The 18,549-nt window shown below is 42.0% G+C and overlaps 2 protein-coding genes across 2 annotated transcripts in view; both read left to right on the top strand.

Annotated features, from left to right (window-relative positions):
• Window positions 1–48: 48 nt before the first annotated feature.
• The window catches only part of LOC109427858 (ER degradation-enhancing alpha-mannosidase-like protein 3), a 39,262-nt gene continuing 20,761 nt past the window's right edge, over window positions 49–18,549 (top strand). Inside the window, exons 1-2 of the mRNA XM_019703431.3 lie at window positions 49–754; window positions 819–965. Of these exons, the coding sequence (XP_019558976.3) occupies window positions 612–754; window positions 819–965 (290 nt within the window). The 5' untranslated portion in view covers window positions 49–611. The remainder of the gene's footprint in view (window positions 755–818; window positions 966–18,549) is intronic.
• On the top strand, window positions 6,174–7,733 carry LOC134287081 (uncharacterized). Its single transcript, XM_062848784.1, has one exon. The coding sequence runs from the start codon at window positions 6,795–6,797 to the stop codon at window positions 7,689–7,691; it is 897 nt and encodes a 298-aa protein (XP_062704768.1). The 5' UTR covers window positions 6,174–6,794; the 3' UTR covers window positions 7,692–7,733.

Genomic DNA, 18,549 nt, shown 5'->3' with positions numbered 1-18,549 from the left:
TGTTGTCATTTCGATCTCTCTTTGCTGAAGTCGACGACGACGACGGCACAAAACAGAGTCGAAGAAAATCAAAGGGAAAAGTGAAGGCTGTGCGAGTGCGAGAAGAAAAACTAGGTGGTTGCTTGCTGGCTGCTGGCACAAAAGTTTTCCTTTCGCCTTTTTCCGTCGCGTCGCGAAAATCTAACGGGAACAGTGTCATCGTATCGGGGTGTCGTCATCGTGGGGAAATGTTTTCGGTTCGCAACGGATTGTCGGAGGCCACCACCAGCTTCTCATCCTGATGATTCGCGGTTCGAAACGGGGAAAAGTCGTACGTAGAGCTCCTCCTGCCGAGCCCGAGCGGAGCGAATCTGTGAGCAGTGTTTTGGGGAAAGCGGAAAAGAATAATAATCGGTTGCTGGTTGACGAGTGTTTTGTCCTCGGCGGATGAAGAGTCGTGGAAAGGCCACGAGAAAGTGCTGTAAGTGGCTGGTGTTGGAGTAGGTCCTTCCTCTTCCGAATATTTTGTGCCGTGAAAGATTGAACGTATTTGGTGGTGTCCGTGTTCCGGAGATCACTCCGAGAGAGTCTTGAGGAAGAGGAAGGGAGTTTTGTTTAGATAGTCGAATAGAATGCGGACATTGAACGGGTTCTGGTGCTTCCTGCTGCAGTATGTGGCCCTGTCGGTGGTTTTGTCCGGCTGCGTTGCTACAGCGGACAATATTCCGTCCGTTCCGACGCATAATATGTCACACAAGGAGCGGAATGAGCTGAAGTACGGATTAACGTCGCCCAAAGAGAATGTCCGGATCTAACAACTTCCCTTTTAAAACTTCCAGGGAAGAAGCCAGGGAAATGTTCTATCATGCCTACCGGGCGTACATGGAGAAGGCCTATCCAGCGGATGAATTGATGCCCCTGAGCTGCACCGGAAGGTACCGAGGAATAACGCCATCTCGAGGGGATCTGGATGACGTTCTGGGCAAGTAAGTCGAAGTTCCATAAAATTCCACATCAAAATAGTAAAATAGAGGAAAAAAAATAAGCTCAATTCTGTTACCTATTATTGCTCATTTACGACTTGCTACGTGTTCGTTTCTGATAAGACAAACGACAAGAAAATAAAAAGTAAACAGATCTTTTGTACAAAGGTGTTGGTAAATAGAGCTAACAATACGACGATTCATTCAATTCGTTCACCTGATAAAATGATGTTTGATTAAGTCAGGCGGATTATGCTAGTCCTGGAATAACATGTATCCCATTTCTTCCAGGTTTTTGAATAAATTCTCCAAGAAAATTGGAATAGGTTGATAAAGGTTTTATCTGCTGTTTCTAACTGTAACTGTATTGCATTCCTAATGCAAATTCAAAATGTTTTTCCTTCACCTGAAAAAATACTACCTACAGGCTTTCGTATGTTCAATAAAATTACAATTTAAAATTAACGACAAAATTCCCTGGGCTTGATTTATATCTTACAGGAAGCATTGATTTTCGGCATATGACCATTGTGCTTTGCAGTGTTGATTAGTTGAGCTGAATGTACATTCAATGGTAAAATTTTAAAATCAAATACCGTGCGAGCACCATATTATAGACAGCACCATATTCTGAACAGTCGGCTAATCCAAAAAATGATTGTTATGTGGGTAAAGAGTAGAGAGAAATTGGGAATCGGAGTTTAGTGTGAAAAACGAGAGGAAGAAAATAAATAGTCGCGTTCGTGATCCGGGATTAAATTCGCATTTTATTACGTAAAACAAATCACAACAATTGGCGTCGGAGGACGGGATCGATAAAAAGTAGTTTTAATCATCCACGATTTGATTCGGTCGAAAGAAGAGCGAAATTGATTAAATTCGTATTCGGTAAAAGTCGCGAGCATTTGGAGAAACATAACCTATATCCGTCAGAATGAATCCAATTGGAACGGGAATGCACCCGTTCGATCCGGACGACACCATCAACGTTAGTTCCCGTTGGAAGAAGTGGAAAAGGTCGTTCGAGATTTTTCTGGACGTGAATAATGTTGCATTGCCGTCTCGCAAAAAGTCCTACCTCTTACACTACGCAGGGGAAGGCGTTCAGGATATCTACGATAGCCTGGTAGGAGACCCTGAGCCGGCGGTACCAGCGGGTTCGGATGCGTACAAAGAGGCTCTTCGTGTGTTGGACAACCACTTCCTGCCGATGAAGTGCCTACCGCAAGAAAGACACATCTTCCGTAATTTGGAGCAAGGGCCGGACGAGAAAATTTCCAAATTCGTTCTTCGTCTAAGAGAGCAAGGCAACTTGTGTGAATACGCAAACTGGCTAGACGAAAACATCAAAGAACAAATCTTTGAGAAAGGACGTTCCGATGAGCTACGAGCTAAAATCCTCACGAAGCCCAACATGACTTTGGACGAAATCATCAAGGAGGGCCGTTCTTTGGAAACAATCGAGAACGTTCGTCAACAGTTGCAGCGATCAGCAGAAGTAAACAAAGTGAATTTTTCCAAGCAAGAATGTTTCCGTTGCGGGCGTACAGGGCATTTTGCAAACAGTGATTCGTGTCCGGCGAAGGATAAACGCTGTGAAAAATGCGAAATCCAGGAGCAGTAAGCAGAAGAAGGTGCACCAAATCGATAGAGAATCGGCTGTAGGAGGTGCGGAAGAGCTCTACGACTCCGATGATTCCACTAGTAATCACCAGGAGGACCACGATCAAGAGGAGCTGAAATACGTGTTTGCTGCTGAAACAGACAACCTGGGTGGCGAAAAGGTGGTTTGCAGTGTTGGTGGCGTAAAAATTAAATGGGTCGTGGATTCTGGAGCCGGGGTCAACGTTATTGACCACGGTACGTGGTCATACCTGAAGCAACAGAATATCAGTATTCTGTCGCAGTCCAAGGAATCCAAAACAACTCTTAAAGCCTATGGAAACAGTAGTCTGAAGGTTGTGGGGCAGTTCACAGCTAGTATTGCCACGAAGAACCACGAAGTTGTTGCTGACGTTTTCGTGGTACAAGAGAAGGGTGCGAGTTTGCTAAGCAAGGACACGGCCACTCAGCTGCAAATCTTGAAAATCAACACGGATGTCTGGACTGTAAGTTCCGGGATCAACAAAATTGGAAAAATCAATGGAATTGAAGTCAGCTTGCAAATTGATCCTACTGTGAAACCGGTCCAGATCACTAAGTGCCACATTCCGATACCATTGCAGGACAAAGTAGAGCAGGAAATCAATCTTTTGTTGGAGCAGGACATCATTGAGGCGGCTCCGATCGATTCGCCTTGGATATCTCGTCTGGTGGTAAGTCCGAAAGCTGGAGATCCTTCGGCCGTTCGTCTCTGTGTGGACATGCGTGCCGCCAACAAGGCCATTGTCCCGCAGCATTTCCCCCTACCTACTTTTGAAGATATTGTTCCACACCTACATGATTGCAAGTGGTTTTCGAAAATAGATTTGAACAAAGCTTTCCATCAAGTGGTTTTGGCTCCGGAGTCCCGCTTCGTTACCACATTTGCTACACATCACGGCTACTACCGTTACAAACGACTAACGTTTGGTATGAACTGCGCCTCAGAAGTGTTCCAGAGCATCATGGAACGAGTGCTGAAAGGAATTCCCGGAGTCAAAGTTTTTGTGGACGACATCCTCATCTTCGCCTCATCTAAGAGAGAACACGACATCGCACTGAAAGCGGTCATGCGCCGTTTGGAGGAGTACGGAATCACTGTCAACCAGAAAAAGTGTTCCTTGGGAAAGCAGGAGGTGGAATTCATGGGTCATATTCTTTCGGTTGATGGCATTCGACCGACCATGGACAAGGTGGAGACAATCAAACGACTGCGAGAACCGAAAACTACTGAAGAATTGCGAAGCTTCTTGGGAATGATTACTTACCTTGGCAGGTTCATTCCGGAGCTGTCGACGCTGACAGCTCCACTGCGTGAGCTGCTCAGAAAGGATGCTGCATTCAACTGGGGCTCCGACCAGGAAGAGGCGTTTCGAAAACTGAAGGATACTTTGAAAAATCCCAAGAATCTCGGCTATTATTCTCCCCATGACAAGACCATCGTAATTGCGGATGCAGGACCAACCGGTCTCGGTGCCGTTTTGCTCCAGGAGAAGGAAGGGCGCAAAAGAGTTATTTGCTACATCAGCAAAGGGCTCTCTGAGGCTGAAAAGTCCTACGCCCAAAACGAAAAGGAAGCGCTTGCGTTAGTGTGGGCCACAGAACGATTGCAAATATATCTACGGGGATTGACATTTCTTCTTCTTACCGATCACGAACGCCATGGTGAAGAAACCATCTACGCGATTGTGCAAAAAGCAATGCCTACTGCACTAACCACAGAAGACGTCATTAGCCATACCAAGTCAGATACAGAGCTTGCAGTTGTGAAGGAGGCTCTTAATACTGGTCGTTGGCATGATGGAGTAAAGAAGTTTGCACCGTTCAAAGACGAGCTGTACTGTTGCAAGGAACTACTGATGCGAGGTGAGAAAATAGTCGTTCCTCAAAGTCTTCAGAAGCGGGTCCTATCCTTGGCGCACATTGGACATCCTGGTATAGAAAGGTCAAAACAGCGACTCCGTTCCAAAGTGTGGTGGCCTTCTATGGATAAAGATGTGGAGGTAGCAGTACGTAAGTGTTTGGATTGTCAAATTGTAGGAAAGGCCGTTCCCCCAGAACCAATGGCGTTAAGAAAGATGCCTGAAAATCCTTGGGAGTTTCTCAGTATGGACATGTTAGGTCCATTACCTTCTGGAGAATCACTGTTGGTGGTCATCGATTGCTACAGTCGCTTCAAAATAGTGGAGGTGTTGCGGCAGACCACTTCAGCGGATATCATCTGCAAACTGAAACCGTTGTTTATGCGAATGGGTCTTCCTTGTGTCCTTATGACCGATAATGCAAGAAACTTCACGAGTAAGGAATTCGAAGATTTTTGCAAGGCATTGGGTATCCAGTTGAAACGCACCACTCCGTATTGGCCGCAAGCGAATGGCGAAGTGGAGCGCCAAAACAGAGCCATTCTGAAAATTCTGAGGATCTCCGAGATGAATAATACGGATTGGAAAACGGATTTGGAGGAGCACAACTACGTGTATGCGTTGACGCCTCATCCATCAACAGGGCGTTCTCCAGCGGAACTAGCGTTTGGTCGTCAATTTCGAGACTGGATACCTCAACTCTCTAGTCTCCGAAACCGCGATGAAGATGTCAAGGATAAAGATACAACCTACAAATACAACGCTAAATGCCAAGTTGATGCAGCAAGGAGGGCTAAGGAATCGATTCTTGAAGAGGGTGACCAGGTTCTAATGAAAAACATGCATCCTTCAAACAAACTTTCTGCCACATTTCTTCGGGAACCAGCGCAAGTGATGAGTAAACAAGGCAACTCAGTCATCGTTCAAACTCCGGAAGGCGTACAATATCGGAGGAACTCATCGCATCTGAAGAAAGTTTACTCTCCGGATCCGGAAAGCAAGAACACCACAATCGAAGACGAGAATGAGTGGGAAACTCCGACGGCAATAGAAATCTCACCTGAGTCTCAAGGTGCTACAGGAAAGGCGACTGACTCGAGGCCTGCACCGCATCAAGCTTCGCCGCGAGGAAGCATTCCCAGACCGGGCAGACATATCAAGCGACCACTTCGATTTGATGACTATGTCATGGATGTTAGCGTCGATGGAGGAGACTAAAGGACCAAGCTGTGAAAAGGGGAAATTGTTATGTGGGTAAAGAGTAGAGAGAAATTGGGAATCGGAGTTTAGTGTGAAAAACGAGAGGAAGAAAATAAATAGTCGCGTTCGTGATCCGGGATTAAATTCGCATTTTATTACGTAAAACAAATCACAACAATGATTTATCTCTTATTAGGGGGCATCCATTTAGTACGTCACGCGAAATTTGGGAATTTTCGACCCCCCCTCCCCCCTTCGTACGGGTTTTTCGTATACCTAATGCATTGCTTGTCACACTTTCCTGGACCCCCCCTCCCCCCTCTGAGCGTGACGTACTTAATGGATGCCCCCTTAAGCAAAATATTGAATCGAGAGTTGAGGTGTTAACTTTATTGTGCCCCTCTATAATCCAATCGTTACAAAGCGTATTGTTTTTGACTCAATTGCGAACGTAGTGCATGTCTTTGTACATAGTAACCCAAGTAACCATTAAGCCGTAAAACTGGCACTAAATAAGCTCTATAGTTGAATATAGAACCGCTGTTACAAAGCCTATAGGAACTATATTCTGCTCAAGTGCTGCATAAAAGCCATTTTTGGCGAATTATTCGGCCGATATACGGCTTGCCCCTACTTTAGAACATTTTCGAACTACCCCCATGGACGAAATGTCAAAACATTTTTACCGCAAGCAAAAAAGGGAAAACAAATTATTTGTATTATGTTCCTCTTCCTTCTTCAACATCAAAGGAGCAAAAAATTGTTTTGTTATTATTTCTTTCTCCTTAACGTCAACTGTATCGCAGCTGTAGATAATCACAGGTGCATATTTTCTTTCGCGATTTGCCTTGCTTTCGACGATTGTTCTTTGTTTTGCCAAGTCGATCGATCCCCGGGTTCGAACAGTGAATAACTGCTCGTAGAAAGTTGCTGAGTAGTGCGTTTTCCGACTGATCCATCCTCTCACCTGGTCAAATTATCATCTGAAAGGCGTTCTTAAAGCAAAAGCGTAGACGCACCAGTAAGTAATCTTCAATTCGATTAGTTTTTTTTTTCTCATAATTTTTATTATTTCATCGTAGTGTCCGCTAAAAAAACAACACAGAAAAAGCCTACAGCAGCAGCATTGATGCGGGCCATTCAACTAAAACACGTTAAGGATGATTCTCCGGCGGTTCCACTGGGAAAGCAGGATGCATCGACGCAAACAGAACCAAACGAGTCTGCGGAGGCGAACGACAATCTCAACGTCAAAATGAACAAATGTCTGTTGATGTTGTCGCACCTAAATACTAAGGTGGATGCGCTGGGTGCAAACCAATACCAGCAGCAAGGAAGTTCCAGTGATCGGTTCAGCGTAAAACTTTCTAAGGTGAATTTTCAACCAGTGAAAAGCTTAGTCGATTTTGAAGCTTTGGAGGATCGCTGCCGAGATGAAGCTTTCGTGAAAGCGACAGTTGCTTCGATTGGACATATTCACGGTCATCACCGATATACTGGCCAAGGTGCAACAGTGAGTCTCCGAATAATCGACCACTTTTTTTCTCGGGATTTCCTCATGAAGTGTTCATGGACAGGCGCCAGCCGTTCTTCAGGTAATGAACCAAGCAAGAGGCAGAAAATCGCTTTCATGAAGTATGAAAGATCAATTGACTTGTTCTATCAGACGGTGCTTTATTCGGACCCAACATATACTATCGACGAATGCAAATCTTTTCTGCATCGCTGCTTGAAAAATGCTAGTCAACGGTTCGCGGAAGTGAGCGGAACAAGGAAACCAGTATCTCGGAAGCGGAAGCGATTGGCAACTGGAGAGGATCGGGAGGAATCAACGGAAGATGATCCGGACGGAGATGAGAGTGGAGATATTGTTATTGAGAATCATAAAATCGAAGAGAGAGAACAAGATTACGACGACGGATCACCAGCAGAAACTTCCGGAAACACGTCGTGGCAGGTGGAGTTTCTGGAAAATAATGCGGACGAAGAAGATGTTCCACTCCAACTGGTGAAAAGCGAAAATTAGTGCGTTGAACAATACATTTGATTGTTTTTTTTGCTGTCTATTTTTCAGTGATGATTTTTTTTTTTAAATAAAACCGAACAATGAATTGACCAGAGATTTTTTTTTATTTATATTTAAAAATACACATAACACATAAAGTTTTTTATTTGTTTAGTTTATCTTATTCGTCTGGAAGAGTGTGATGCAATGGTACAAAGATAGTTTCTTCATGAATCTCTACAACAACAAATTTACAAAAAATGCTTTGAAATGAATATTATCTGCTCGAGCTAAAACTGGTGTTAGAGGTTGTTCTATAGACATAAAAAACATCTGATGGAAATGGACTTTTGATGTAACTTTCAAAATTTTCAAGTTCTGATCCCATAATACCACTTTCATTTGCATAGTTCATAGCAACAACTCTTTTATCACTTGAGAGAAACCATTTGTCTTTAAACTTATTAGTCAATGTGAATCCATCATACAGCATGCAGTTCATGAAATTGGCACTCTTGCTTGGAGAAGGTTGTTTTAAAATAGGGTATGACTGGTCAACCGGGCTATTGTGGTGTTGATTTTTTTCAGATATCCTGTTTATAATTTGATTCAATGGTAAGCGTCCGGATCGTACCATTTTCTTAATTTGATACAAAAAATTCTCAAACGGATATGATGATAGTGTCGGCAATGTTCCAAATCTTCTTACTTCATCTACAATGTGAACCAGATTATGTGTGTTACTCGAAATGCAATGGAAATGTTTGTTATAATTTTCAATGAATGCTTCGAAAAGGTTTTGAGCAACTGGTAAGTATTTGTGATAGTGTTCGCTGGAACAAATAGTGACCGCATAGAATAAATTAATGAAGTTTTCAAATTGTTTTTTATCGACGAATCGTTTAAGAAGAGCTATTCCGATGTAGTTCAGAAACGAGGCACATTCTGATGCCTTCCAGTGACAAAGGAAGCGCAGTCCTCGCACTTTGCGATGTATTTCTGAAGGTAACTGAATGGAATTCAATATGTTGTCAATACTGTCGATAGTGGTTTTAGACCACTTAGCATGGTATTTGTGGCCTTCTTTATAGAGTGTGAGAAGCTTTTTAGTAATTCCCAAATGTAATAAATCGACAATGATTTTTCATAAGGGCCTAACTGACTTGATCGATTTCTCTTCGTCGACTCTCTCTTTCGCTTATAACTTCATGAAATCAAACAAAATCATTATTCTTTTTGTTTCTATAGCAATATGTAGTCGTCTTCTTCGCATTTCAACCAAAAAATCTTTGGAAAACTCAATACACATTCTGTGATAACACAAAGAGAGGATCGATGAAGAGAGCTCAAAAATGTCAGTTAGGCCCAAATGAAAAATCAGTGTCGAAATGTAAGGAATCTGACACTATTATATCTTCGACCATATTGATTGGCAAACGAAGTAGGGGTGATTCAACGAATACCCTTTTAATTTTACCATTTTCTCGAAATTTGTATACTTGATGATGTTCTCCATACAATCGACTACGAAATCCTTCGTCTGTCCTTTTTGGGGCTTCTGTTACAGGATAAACATTGACATGTAGATCATTTGAACGTTCGCCAACAATAGTACATTTCAAGCATCCATGAAACGAATTGAAATTCACCGTTCCTGTAATGGTACATTGATATAACCAAACATCTGTATATTAATGTAAATGAATACCCACCTTTGATGAAGGCCCTTGCTGGGGAATCGCAAATGAATGCTCTTATTTTAACCGTTAGGAGATATCCATTGATCAGGACGCCAGATTGCAAAATCGGCACAGCTTCGTCCGCAAATAGCTTTAGAAAGTCTTCGACAGATGTTGGCTTACTTTTACCATGAAAAATGCCAATGATCATTGGCTTCATGTCTGGCTGTTCGAATATGTTAAACAAAATCGGCCATACTTGATCAGTGCCATTTTTGTAAAGTGGCAATCCATCAATGTTTACATTTAGAGAGATGGTGCGAGGTTGTCCAAGATCCCAGAACGCTCGAAGTAGACATTCACCTGTAGAATTCAAAACGGTCAATTTAGTTGTGTGTAATGCAAAAAGAAAGAGCGATTTTACCTAATCCTTGGTGCCAATATTGACCGCCTCCAATTTGGATCAGCTGGGATTCTTTGCGAGGAGTTCCTAATAGTCTTCGTGGATCTGTGGGAAGGGTTCGATCTGTGGTGGAGAGCCGATTAAGCAACGGTTTCAATGCAGTTTGTGGAATGTTGTGGTTCAGACTCCAGTTTTGGAGGAACGAGGCCAAGGTTTCAGTATCACCGGTGTTGTCATCCTGCTCAGAATCTGACGATCCAGCAGGGCTGTAATGAATCGACACTTCCAGGACCGCTTGAGCATCCTGCCCGACGGAGAATTCTTCAGAAACGCAATCTTCTCCCGCAGCCTCAGCGGAAACATTACAAGCTTGTGGTAGAGTCCCTTCGCTTTCCACTGTTGCTTCCTCGGTTGCTTCGGGCACAAAACTACTAGTTGATGGCTCATTATCCAACACTAATCGCTGATATTTAACTAATTTCCTTCTGTAACTTCCACTTTTGAGAAATTTTTGCCATTTCTTGCTGCCATCCATTGTGGATATTTTTGATGAGAAAATCTAAATTTTGCGAAATGTCATTCTATATTAGGCATTAAATAGGCATTAGTGGTAATGTAACTCGGCTTACGAGCACTGAGCCTAATAGCCCTGTAACACAGCGTTATATACCCATATAGAGCTTGTGTTACAGCTTAAATCCCACAGTGCTTATAAGCTTTTGAAAATATCATATACAGCTTGTAAGCAATCAAAAGCTGATATACGGTCTTGTCTGGCTTATAACAGTGCTTAATGGTTACCTGGGAAGTGAAACTGTGTGTTCAGAATAAGGACCACGGCTTCTTATGGTGTCCATAATTAGGAACATAATATGGAGCATGGTGTATTCTTAACCGTTCAGAATATGGTACGGCACGGTATTTCAATCCTCTGATATACACTGAGGCAAAATAACTTAGGAAGAACATAAAATCCACTTAAGATTTGGCGACACTACGATTATTGTTGAAAGCCATAAATTTCACTTGATTAAGGGGAGAAAAATTTATGTCCAGTTACTTGCCAAAATGAGCCCTGGCCAAGATCACAGGGTTCGACGGTATTAAAGTGAAGAATGTTAATTGTAATTCTTGTAATGAAAATATCACCTTTAACACTTTAATGCGCCTCCAACGGTTCATTGTGAACCGGCTGCTACAGATGGAGTATGGCTGATTTATCAGAAATGCTCGATAAACAGGAGGGACCTGCTGGGGCCTAGTAGTTTCTATACCCAGAAAACAGTTCTGGTCGATTGAGTCTGGGAAGGTTTCGAGAGTCGTTGTGAATCATAATACAATTTTTTGTGTTTTGTGACGAGTCTCGGAATCTTTTTTGAGTCAGCAGACTTTGAACTGTTTCCTGGGCTTCCCACTATTCGGTTAATTTTAACAAATACACTATACAAATACAAATTTAATTCAAATATGAAATAATTAGTAGTATCTCGCGTATTCAATTTGCTAATACATAGTTCTCAACATTTGATGTGCTTTCGTGATTCAATTTTCTCTATAATTTTCAATATCAATTTAAAATAACTAAGAAACTAATAGTGGGAAGTGCAGCATTTAACAGTGCTTGCTTATAGATTCGAAGCTAACGTGTGATCAAGACGAAATCGACAAAAACTGACCCCTTCGACTTTGACTAACGTAGACTATTTATGACAAACTAGATATTTTTACATTTTTCGACTGAGTGTATAAAAGGTTTTCTCTAATATGGACTCGAATATGAACTTATTTGGACCGTTGCTGATAGTGCTAGGGATGTGGACGAAAGACAACTTTCAAAGATAATAAAAACAATACTAAAATGAGGATCAACGAAAATGGACATAACAAACACATCGACTATCTAACAGATCATAGGCACACCAAAGATTACTGAATTATAGGGCACAGCATAAATATGAACAATAACATTCTTTAAACCTTGACATGACAAAAAAAACAAATACAAAATTGACCATATGACAAAACCGAAACTTTCACACCTTCTACCGTAACCTTCTGAGTCAGTACGCAACAGTGTCTTACTGGACGACATGTTCCGTGCACGGCTGGTGAACTGCTTCTGAAGGATTACGTATTCTATCCTATCCAAAGGCCTAGTGAACTGTCGTTGTCCGCGCAAACGCGAGACGCTTGTGTGTACAGAAGTATGGGACACGCTTGTATGGAAAAAATAAATCTTCGCTCCAGTCGACTTTTTTGATTCCATTTAGGTCCCATATGACCTGTACAAAATTTCAGTGCAATCGGTGAAACTATAATTTAGCGCAAGCGGCTCAAAGTTTGCATAGGATTTACTATGGGAAAAGTTACACTTTCAAACAAAAAATCCCAGAGGCCGCCCTTTGTCTTTTTAATTCAAATCAATCAACGTTTCTTGTAGAAAAATCATTTATGAAACTTTCTTTCGAAGACCGCAAAACGATTGGTTGCTTGTGGAAAAAGTTATTGATTTATTACAGATTAGTGATCCAACGAACGGCTTTTTGTTTTGTTTTATCAGCAGCACTGCTGCTGCCGTTGTTGCATGGGGTGGCGGGAGGTATCACCACCCCCAAAAACAGCAGCAGCCAAGGCAGCAACTACAGTGCTGCTAATAAAACAAAACATAAAGCCGTTCGTTGGATCACTAATCGGTAATAAATCAATAACTTTTTCCACAAGCATCCAATCGTTTTCCGGTTTTCGAAGGAAAGTTTCATAAATGATTTTTCTACAAGAAGCGTTGATCGATTTGAATTAAGAAGACAAGGGGCGACCTCTGGGATTTTTTATGTGAAAGTGTAACTTTTTCCATAGTAAATCCTATGAAAACTTTGAACAGCTTGCGCTAAATTATAGTTTCACCGATTGGGCTGAAATTTTGCACAGCTCATATGGAACCTAAATGGAATCAAAAAAGTCGACTGGAGCGAGAATTTGATGTTTGTCCCATACTAGTGTACAGTGATGGGAAAGGTTTCTACGTCCGTCGGCGTGCCGCTAGGAACCTTTCAAAAAAAAAAAAAGTTACTTGCCAAAATCATAAGTTTTGCTTAGCAATATCATTCGGTCAAAATTATAACTAGGTATCGTAAGTTTGCTCTTATTGAAATCAACTAGTAAGACTTATAGAAATCAATATTGGTATTTATGATTTTCGTGTCGTAAGCAAAATGATATTCGTATTCATATATTGTGGGTTGTTGATGAAATAATTCTGCTCTAACTCATGTCCTCTCTCTCTCTCTCTCTCCTCTTCTTGGCGTAACGTCCTCATTGGGACAAAGCCTGCTTCTCAGCTTAGTGTTCTATGAGCACTTCCACAGTTATTAACTGAGAGCTTCCTCTGCCAATGACCATTTTGCATGTGTATATCGTGTGGCAGGCACGAAGATACTCTATGCCCAAGGAAGTCAAGGAAATTTCCTTTACGAAAAGATCCTGGACCGACCGGGAATCGAACCCGTCACCCTCAGCATGGTCATGCTGAATACCCGTGCGTTTACCGCCTCGGCTATATGGGCCCTCGCGCCTAACTCATGTCATGTGTCTTGAATTATCGCGTAAGTAAAATGATCGAATTCTCTTCATCGATCACTTGAAATAAAGGGACAAGGAACGTGTTCAACTGTACTTTCATTTAAGAATACAAATTTGCATGGTTTGTTTTCACCACATAATGCAGTTAAACTTGCTTCTTGTCACTTTTAAAACAATTAAGAGGAATCGATCGTGTTACTTATGTATAATTCCATTGATGTTGTGATTTGGGAGCACAATTTATGGGCACTTAAATAAAATCAATTTGATTTTGAGAGTCCGCTGGTTCACGAAAGCAGATCTGTGAGTAATGAATGTTTGTCTAGGACGTAACTAGCTGGAATCCATACCCTCATTTTGAAGATTTTCATAGATTTCAATTATGGCTTTTTCACAACCATATCGCTTATGCCAATCATAAGTTGTAGATATGGAACGCGTTCTCAAAAACTATGAAATAAATAAGCGAATAATGAAACAGAAAAATCATCCGTTCATAAGTTGCGACTTATTAAATTCCTAAGTGTTTTTGCCTCAGTGTAGTGATTTCAATCATTCTACGGCATATTACAGGTAAAATATAAGTCCAAGCTGGTGAGCATATTACTACTGAGGGGGGTTATGAGCGCAGTTATACCCTTGATGGGACAATAATGTGTGATAGTGTGTGGAAAATACCATTGAAGGTGGTACTACTCCCCGAGGCTCATGAAATCCAACAGGGCGCATGCATTCGGCGGCGGATCTATGCTAAGGGAGATCAGTACACATCAGTACCATCTGTTTGCATGGTGTCGACTACCTGGAAAAACCTGAAAAGTCAGTTAATGTCAGGGAAAGTCAGGGAAATTTTTCACGACATTCATAAAACGATGCTTTAGATCAGTGGTTACCAAAATGCGCCCCCCCCCTAATAAAAATATATTATACACTGATATGGTGAATGATTGTATCATTCCCTGTATGATCAAGATGATAACCGGAAAGGGTTGTTAAGCACGTTGTATCATATTTTTCTATTAAAACCGCGGGCCGAATGCGGCCCTCGATTAGGTTTTATGCGAAAAAATACTTTTCTCCAGATAACCAGATGTCCACTCTTCCCGGGAAGGAAATTTCAGGGAAAATGTCATATATGGAAAATTACAAGCAATTGGAGCAAGAACAATTTAGTCCCAATTAACCAGAAGTGGAAACAACGAGATGTGTGTTGATGTGCGGTTCACAGGAGTTTCCTCTAGTAAACCGAGTACCCATAGACGGTAAGTGCAAGAAAGTGCTTCTTGTTTGAGATGAATGTGTAGTGGAGCAACGTCAAAGAGAACTTCGAGCGCTGCCGTGGGAGTTGAAGAGAACGCTCAAGACATCGCCATTAGGCACATCTTTTGGAGATGGCCTAATTTTGATTGGACCGTTCTCACTTCGCCCTTTTGCCACCACACAAGACATCCATACGCCAATATTGGACGAATAACAGTTGTGTAAATCCATTTGATATACTTGGGTTTAAGATCCCAAGTTGTACCAAAGGTTCGCCGGCATTGCCCGAAGGCCATACAAGCTTTCTTGATTCTGAACTCAATGTGAGGTGTCCAGGAAAGCTTGGAATCAAGAATGACTCCAACGTACTTTACCTGTTCAGTCACATCGATTTCAGAATCAAAGAGACGCAAAGGTCGAACGCCATTACTGTTGCAATTGCGGGAAGGATTCTGAGACATCGACTCTTTCAGCAGAAAATAAGACAACAGAATTTATCTAGGATCAGCTACAAAGCTACAAAATATTTATTAATAAAACACTAAAATAACATTACAGTTTGTACTCACATATTCGGTGATATTAAGAAAGAAATCACAGGTTCCTTCTTGCACACATGTCCTCCATTGCAATGCAAATCTACTTCTGATTGAAGGTCTATTGTGCACCTTGCTTAGGGGTGCTAACATTATTTCAAATGTTTAAATTTAGAGTGCGCTTCTGTGCGCAACACCATTACGGTTTCGTCTTTCCGTAAAATGAACAATAGATGTTTTACTCGGATTGACCGAAAGGCCATATTGGCGACACCAATCCTCAACTACCTGAAGGGCGCTTTGCATCTGGTCGAAAAGGGTGGTGATACACATACCAACTAACAATGCTAGGTAGTCGTCGGCAAAACCATAAGTAGGAAAACCGCTATAATTGAGTTGCTACGAGATTCCACAAAAGCGGTGTCAAGACTCCCCCTTGGGGGCATCCACAAACACTCAACTTCCTAATCCCTGCTAGACGCAATGTCGAGAAGAGATATCGGTTTTGAGCATTTGATGAACCCAATTGGAAATCATTGGAGATATACCATGACTCCGTGCGGCTTCCAATATGGCATCGAAAGGCACATTGTCAAAGGCACCCTCGATATCTAAGAAAACCCCAAACAAGATTGCTTTTGAGCGAATGCTTTCTCGATATCGTAAACAACCTTGTGTAAAAGAGTCACAGTGGACTTACCAGATTGATAGGTGTTACATCCTGGAGTTCGGGGTGGCCGACACACATTGCAGTGTATTGAAACTCCAGATGTAAACGTAAATCATTATAAACGTAACTTTATTAACATTTAACATAACAGATTACATGACTATGACGCGACACGTATACGAGATGACGACTACAATACTTCTAAAACTATGTCTGCTCTTGTGCATCAACCGATCGCATATTGAAATGCTATCGGTGAGCTAGCAGATTGGCGAGAGTCGAGATAATATACAATGGTTCTCAACAATAGGCATGTTGGTTCACATGAAGAGGCACGTTGGCCAGATGAACATCACGGATGTGATGATCCACAATGCGTTCTAAGCATTTCAGAAGAAAAGTGGTCAAACTGATAGGTCTGAAACTCTTTGCTTCTTCATACGACGCACGACCCACTTTCGGAATAAACTTTACAGTAATATCCCGCCAGGATTCGGGAATATACCCTTTAGCAAAACTGCAAACAAGCATTTTTTTTCAAAACATGTTTGAAATGATCAAATCCCTTCTGAAGCAAAATAGGATAAATCCCATCTGCCCCAGGAGATTTGAAAAGAGCAAAGCTATTAAGTGCCCACTCAATCGATTCCATAGTTACAATACTCCGAGCCGAAGCCAGGGAATCGTAACTACAAGAAAAGACATCAGCTTCATCCGAAGATGTAATATCCACACATCCAGGGAAGTGTGTGCTGAATAAGCATTCCAGAACTGCCTCATCAGAGGAAGTCAGATCGCCATTTGGCAAACGAAGTTCGTTCACTCGGAAACTTGCTCGGAAATCCTTACATTTCACAAGGATTTTATTTAACCGACTGACTTCACTCAAACTGGAAACATTTGTACAAAGGTTTTTCCAGCCGGATCGTTCAGCAGATCGGAGAGCTTTCCTGTAAGCCTTGCGAACCGACCTGAAAGCCTCCGAACCAGCCGAACGTCGTCTGTTCCAACTCTTTCTACATTGTTTCCTGAATTCCAGAGTTCCACAAAGTGGTTCCTCTTGTGATCTTCACAGACCGTAAAGGGCATACTTCTTCAAAAGCTTCCATGATGAAGGTCGTTGTAGTATCAACGACATCATCTAAATCACTTGGAGTGTCAATGGATGGTGAGTATCCATGAAATTTGGCCGCAACCAAGTCAGTAAAAAGATCCCAGTTTGCTGACCGGGGATTCCTGAAACGCAATGTTTGCGAAGTAACATTTAAATGTTCAAAAAAGATGTAGCGATGGTCAGATAAAGATTCTTCATCTGACACATGCCAATTCAATTAGTCAGCTTGTGACTAATTCTACTAGAGCAAAGCGTTATGTCTAACACTTCCTCTCTAGCAGATACCATAAAGGTTGGGCGGTTGCCTATGTTAAGTAATGCAAGATCTGTACTACTTAAGTACTCCATCAGACTGGAGCCTCTCAAGTTAATGTCTGAACTGCCCCAGATGATATGGTAAGCATTAGCATCACTGCCAACAATTAGCGGAAGGCCTTTTGAAGTACAGTATGCGATGACTTGTTTGAAAGCATCCGTAGGGGATGGTTCATCATGCGATAAATAATCCGAACAATAGACGTATTTCCTGTTGAGGTTTCCAACAGATACATCAATTGTGATAAGCACATACATCTCTGGTGGTTAGTTCAGAGATGAGTGTAGCAACTATTGCGTTGTTGACAAGCACACAGGCTCGAGGCATGACACGTGAGTTTACCATTTCATGTTAACTGAAAGTAGCAAATACCGGGTTCACAAGGTTTCCTAGATAGAAATTCCCCTTACGGAAGTAAGGTTCTTGGACCAAGGCCACTTGGGCTGAACCATTTTGCATAAGTCTGCAAAGATTGATGGTTGCTGTTCTTTTATGCTGAAGATTGATCTGAGCTATCCTAACCGTAGCCACTACCCAAACTCGGCAAGATTAAACTCTTCGCAGCAACAGCACAACAAAGAACAGCAGCAACAAAACCGGTATCGATTGGAAAACGCCAAAGGCGAGGATACACAGAATACACTGTGTAAATCGCAAAATGCGAAACCATATAGGTGAAAATTTAAACTAATTAACAACATCTTCATAATCTCGCCCTTATTTAGCCTCAAGTGAGACTAAAGAAGGGCAGCCGATTGTCTTGGAGAAACACAAGGTCCACTGCACCATTGCTCCGGTTAGCGCAGTAAGGGCAACATACTGTGGAGGGCGCCCTGGTACTCCACAGGCTCCGTTTGCGGTTAGGTTTTCATTAGACCCCCCTAGCCATTCATTCCTAGGCACGGTAAGCATGAAGCCGCATCACACCATGAGTTAGGGGTCACCTGTTGGTGGACTCTTACCGCCGGAACAGGCGGCCCGTAGTGTTATTCTTAGCCAATTGAGACAATCGCTACCGACACTACACACCAAAAATCGATTTAGGATTTCAGCAAAATGGTTTGCTGAACTCCAATCAGCAAACACGAGATTTACTGAAAAAATCAGTGAACCGGTTGTGTTTGCTGAAAATCAGCGAAGTCGTCTGATTATCTGAAATTTCAGCTAATTTTTCCGACCGCTCGCCGCTTCGACCAACCAGTTGTCAAAATAAAAAAAAAGATGGCTGTGCACATCATTTGTTCTACCGGCACGCAAATCCAGTATTATTCAGAGTATCTTCGTTGACAAAAATATTCACAATACATCATTAAACAATGTCA

The sequence above is a fragment of the Aedes albopictus genome, chromosome 2 (assembly GCF_035046485.1).
Source record: "Aedes albopictus strain Foshan chromosome 2, AalbF5, whole genome shotgun sequence".
NCBI lineage: Eukaryota > Metazoa > Arthropoda > Insecta > Diptera > Culicidae > Aedes > Aedes albopictus.
Note: the sequence above shows the minus strand (reverse complement) of the source record. Positions and strands in the feature narration are given on the sequence as shown.

Coding starts and splice junctions, on each gene's coding strand:
- LOC134287081 (XM_062848784.1), top strand. CDS start 6,795: ATGCGGGCCATTCAACTAAAACACGTTAAGGATGATTCTCCGGCGGTT.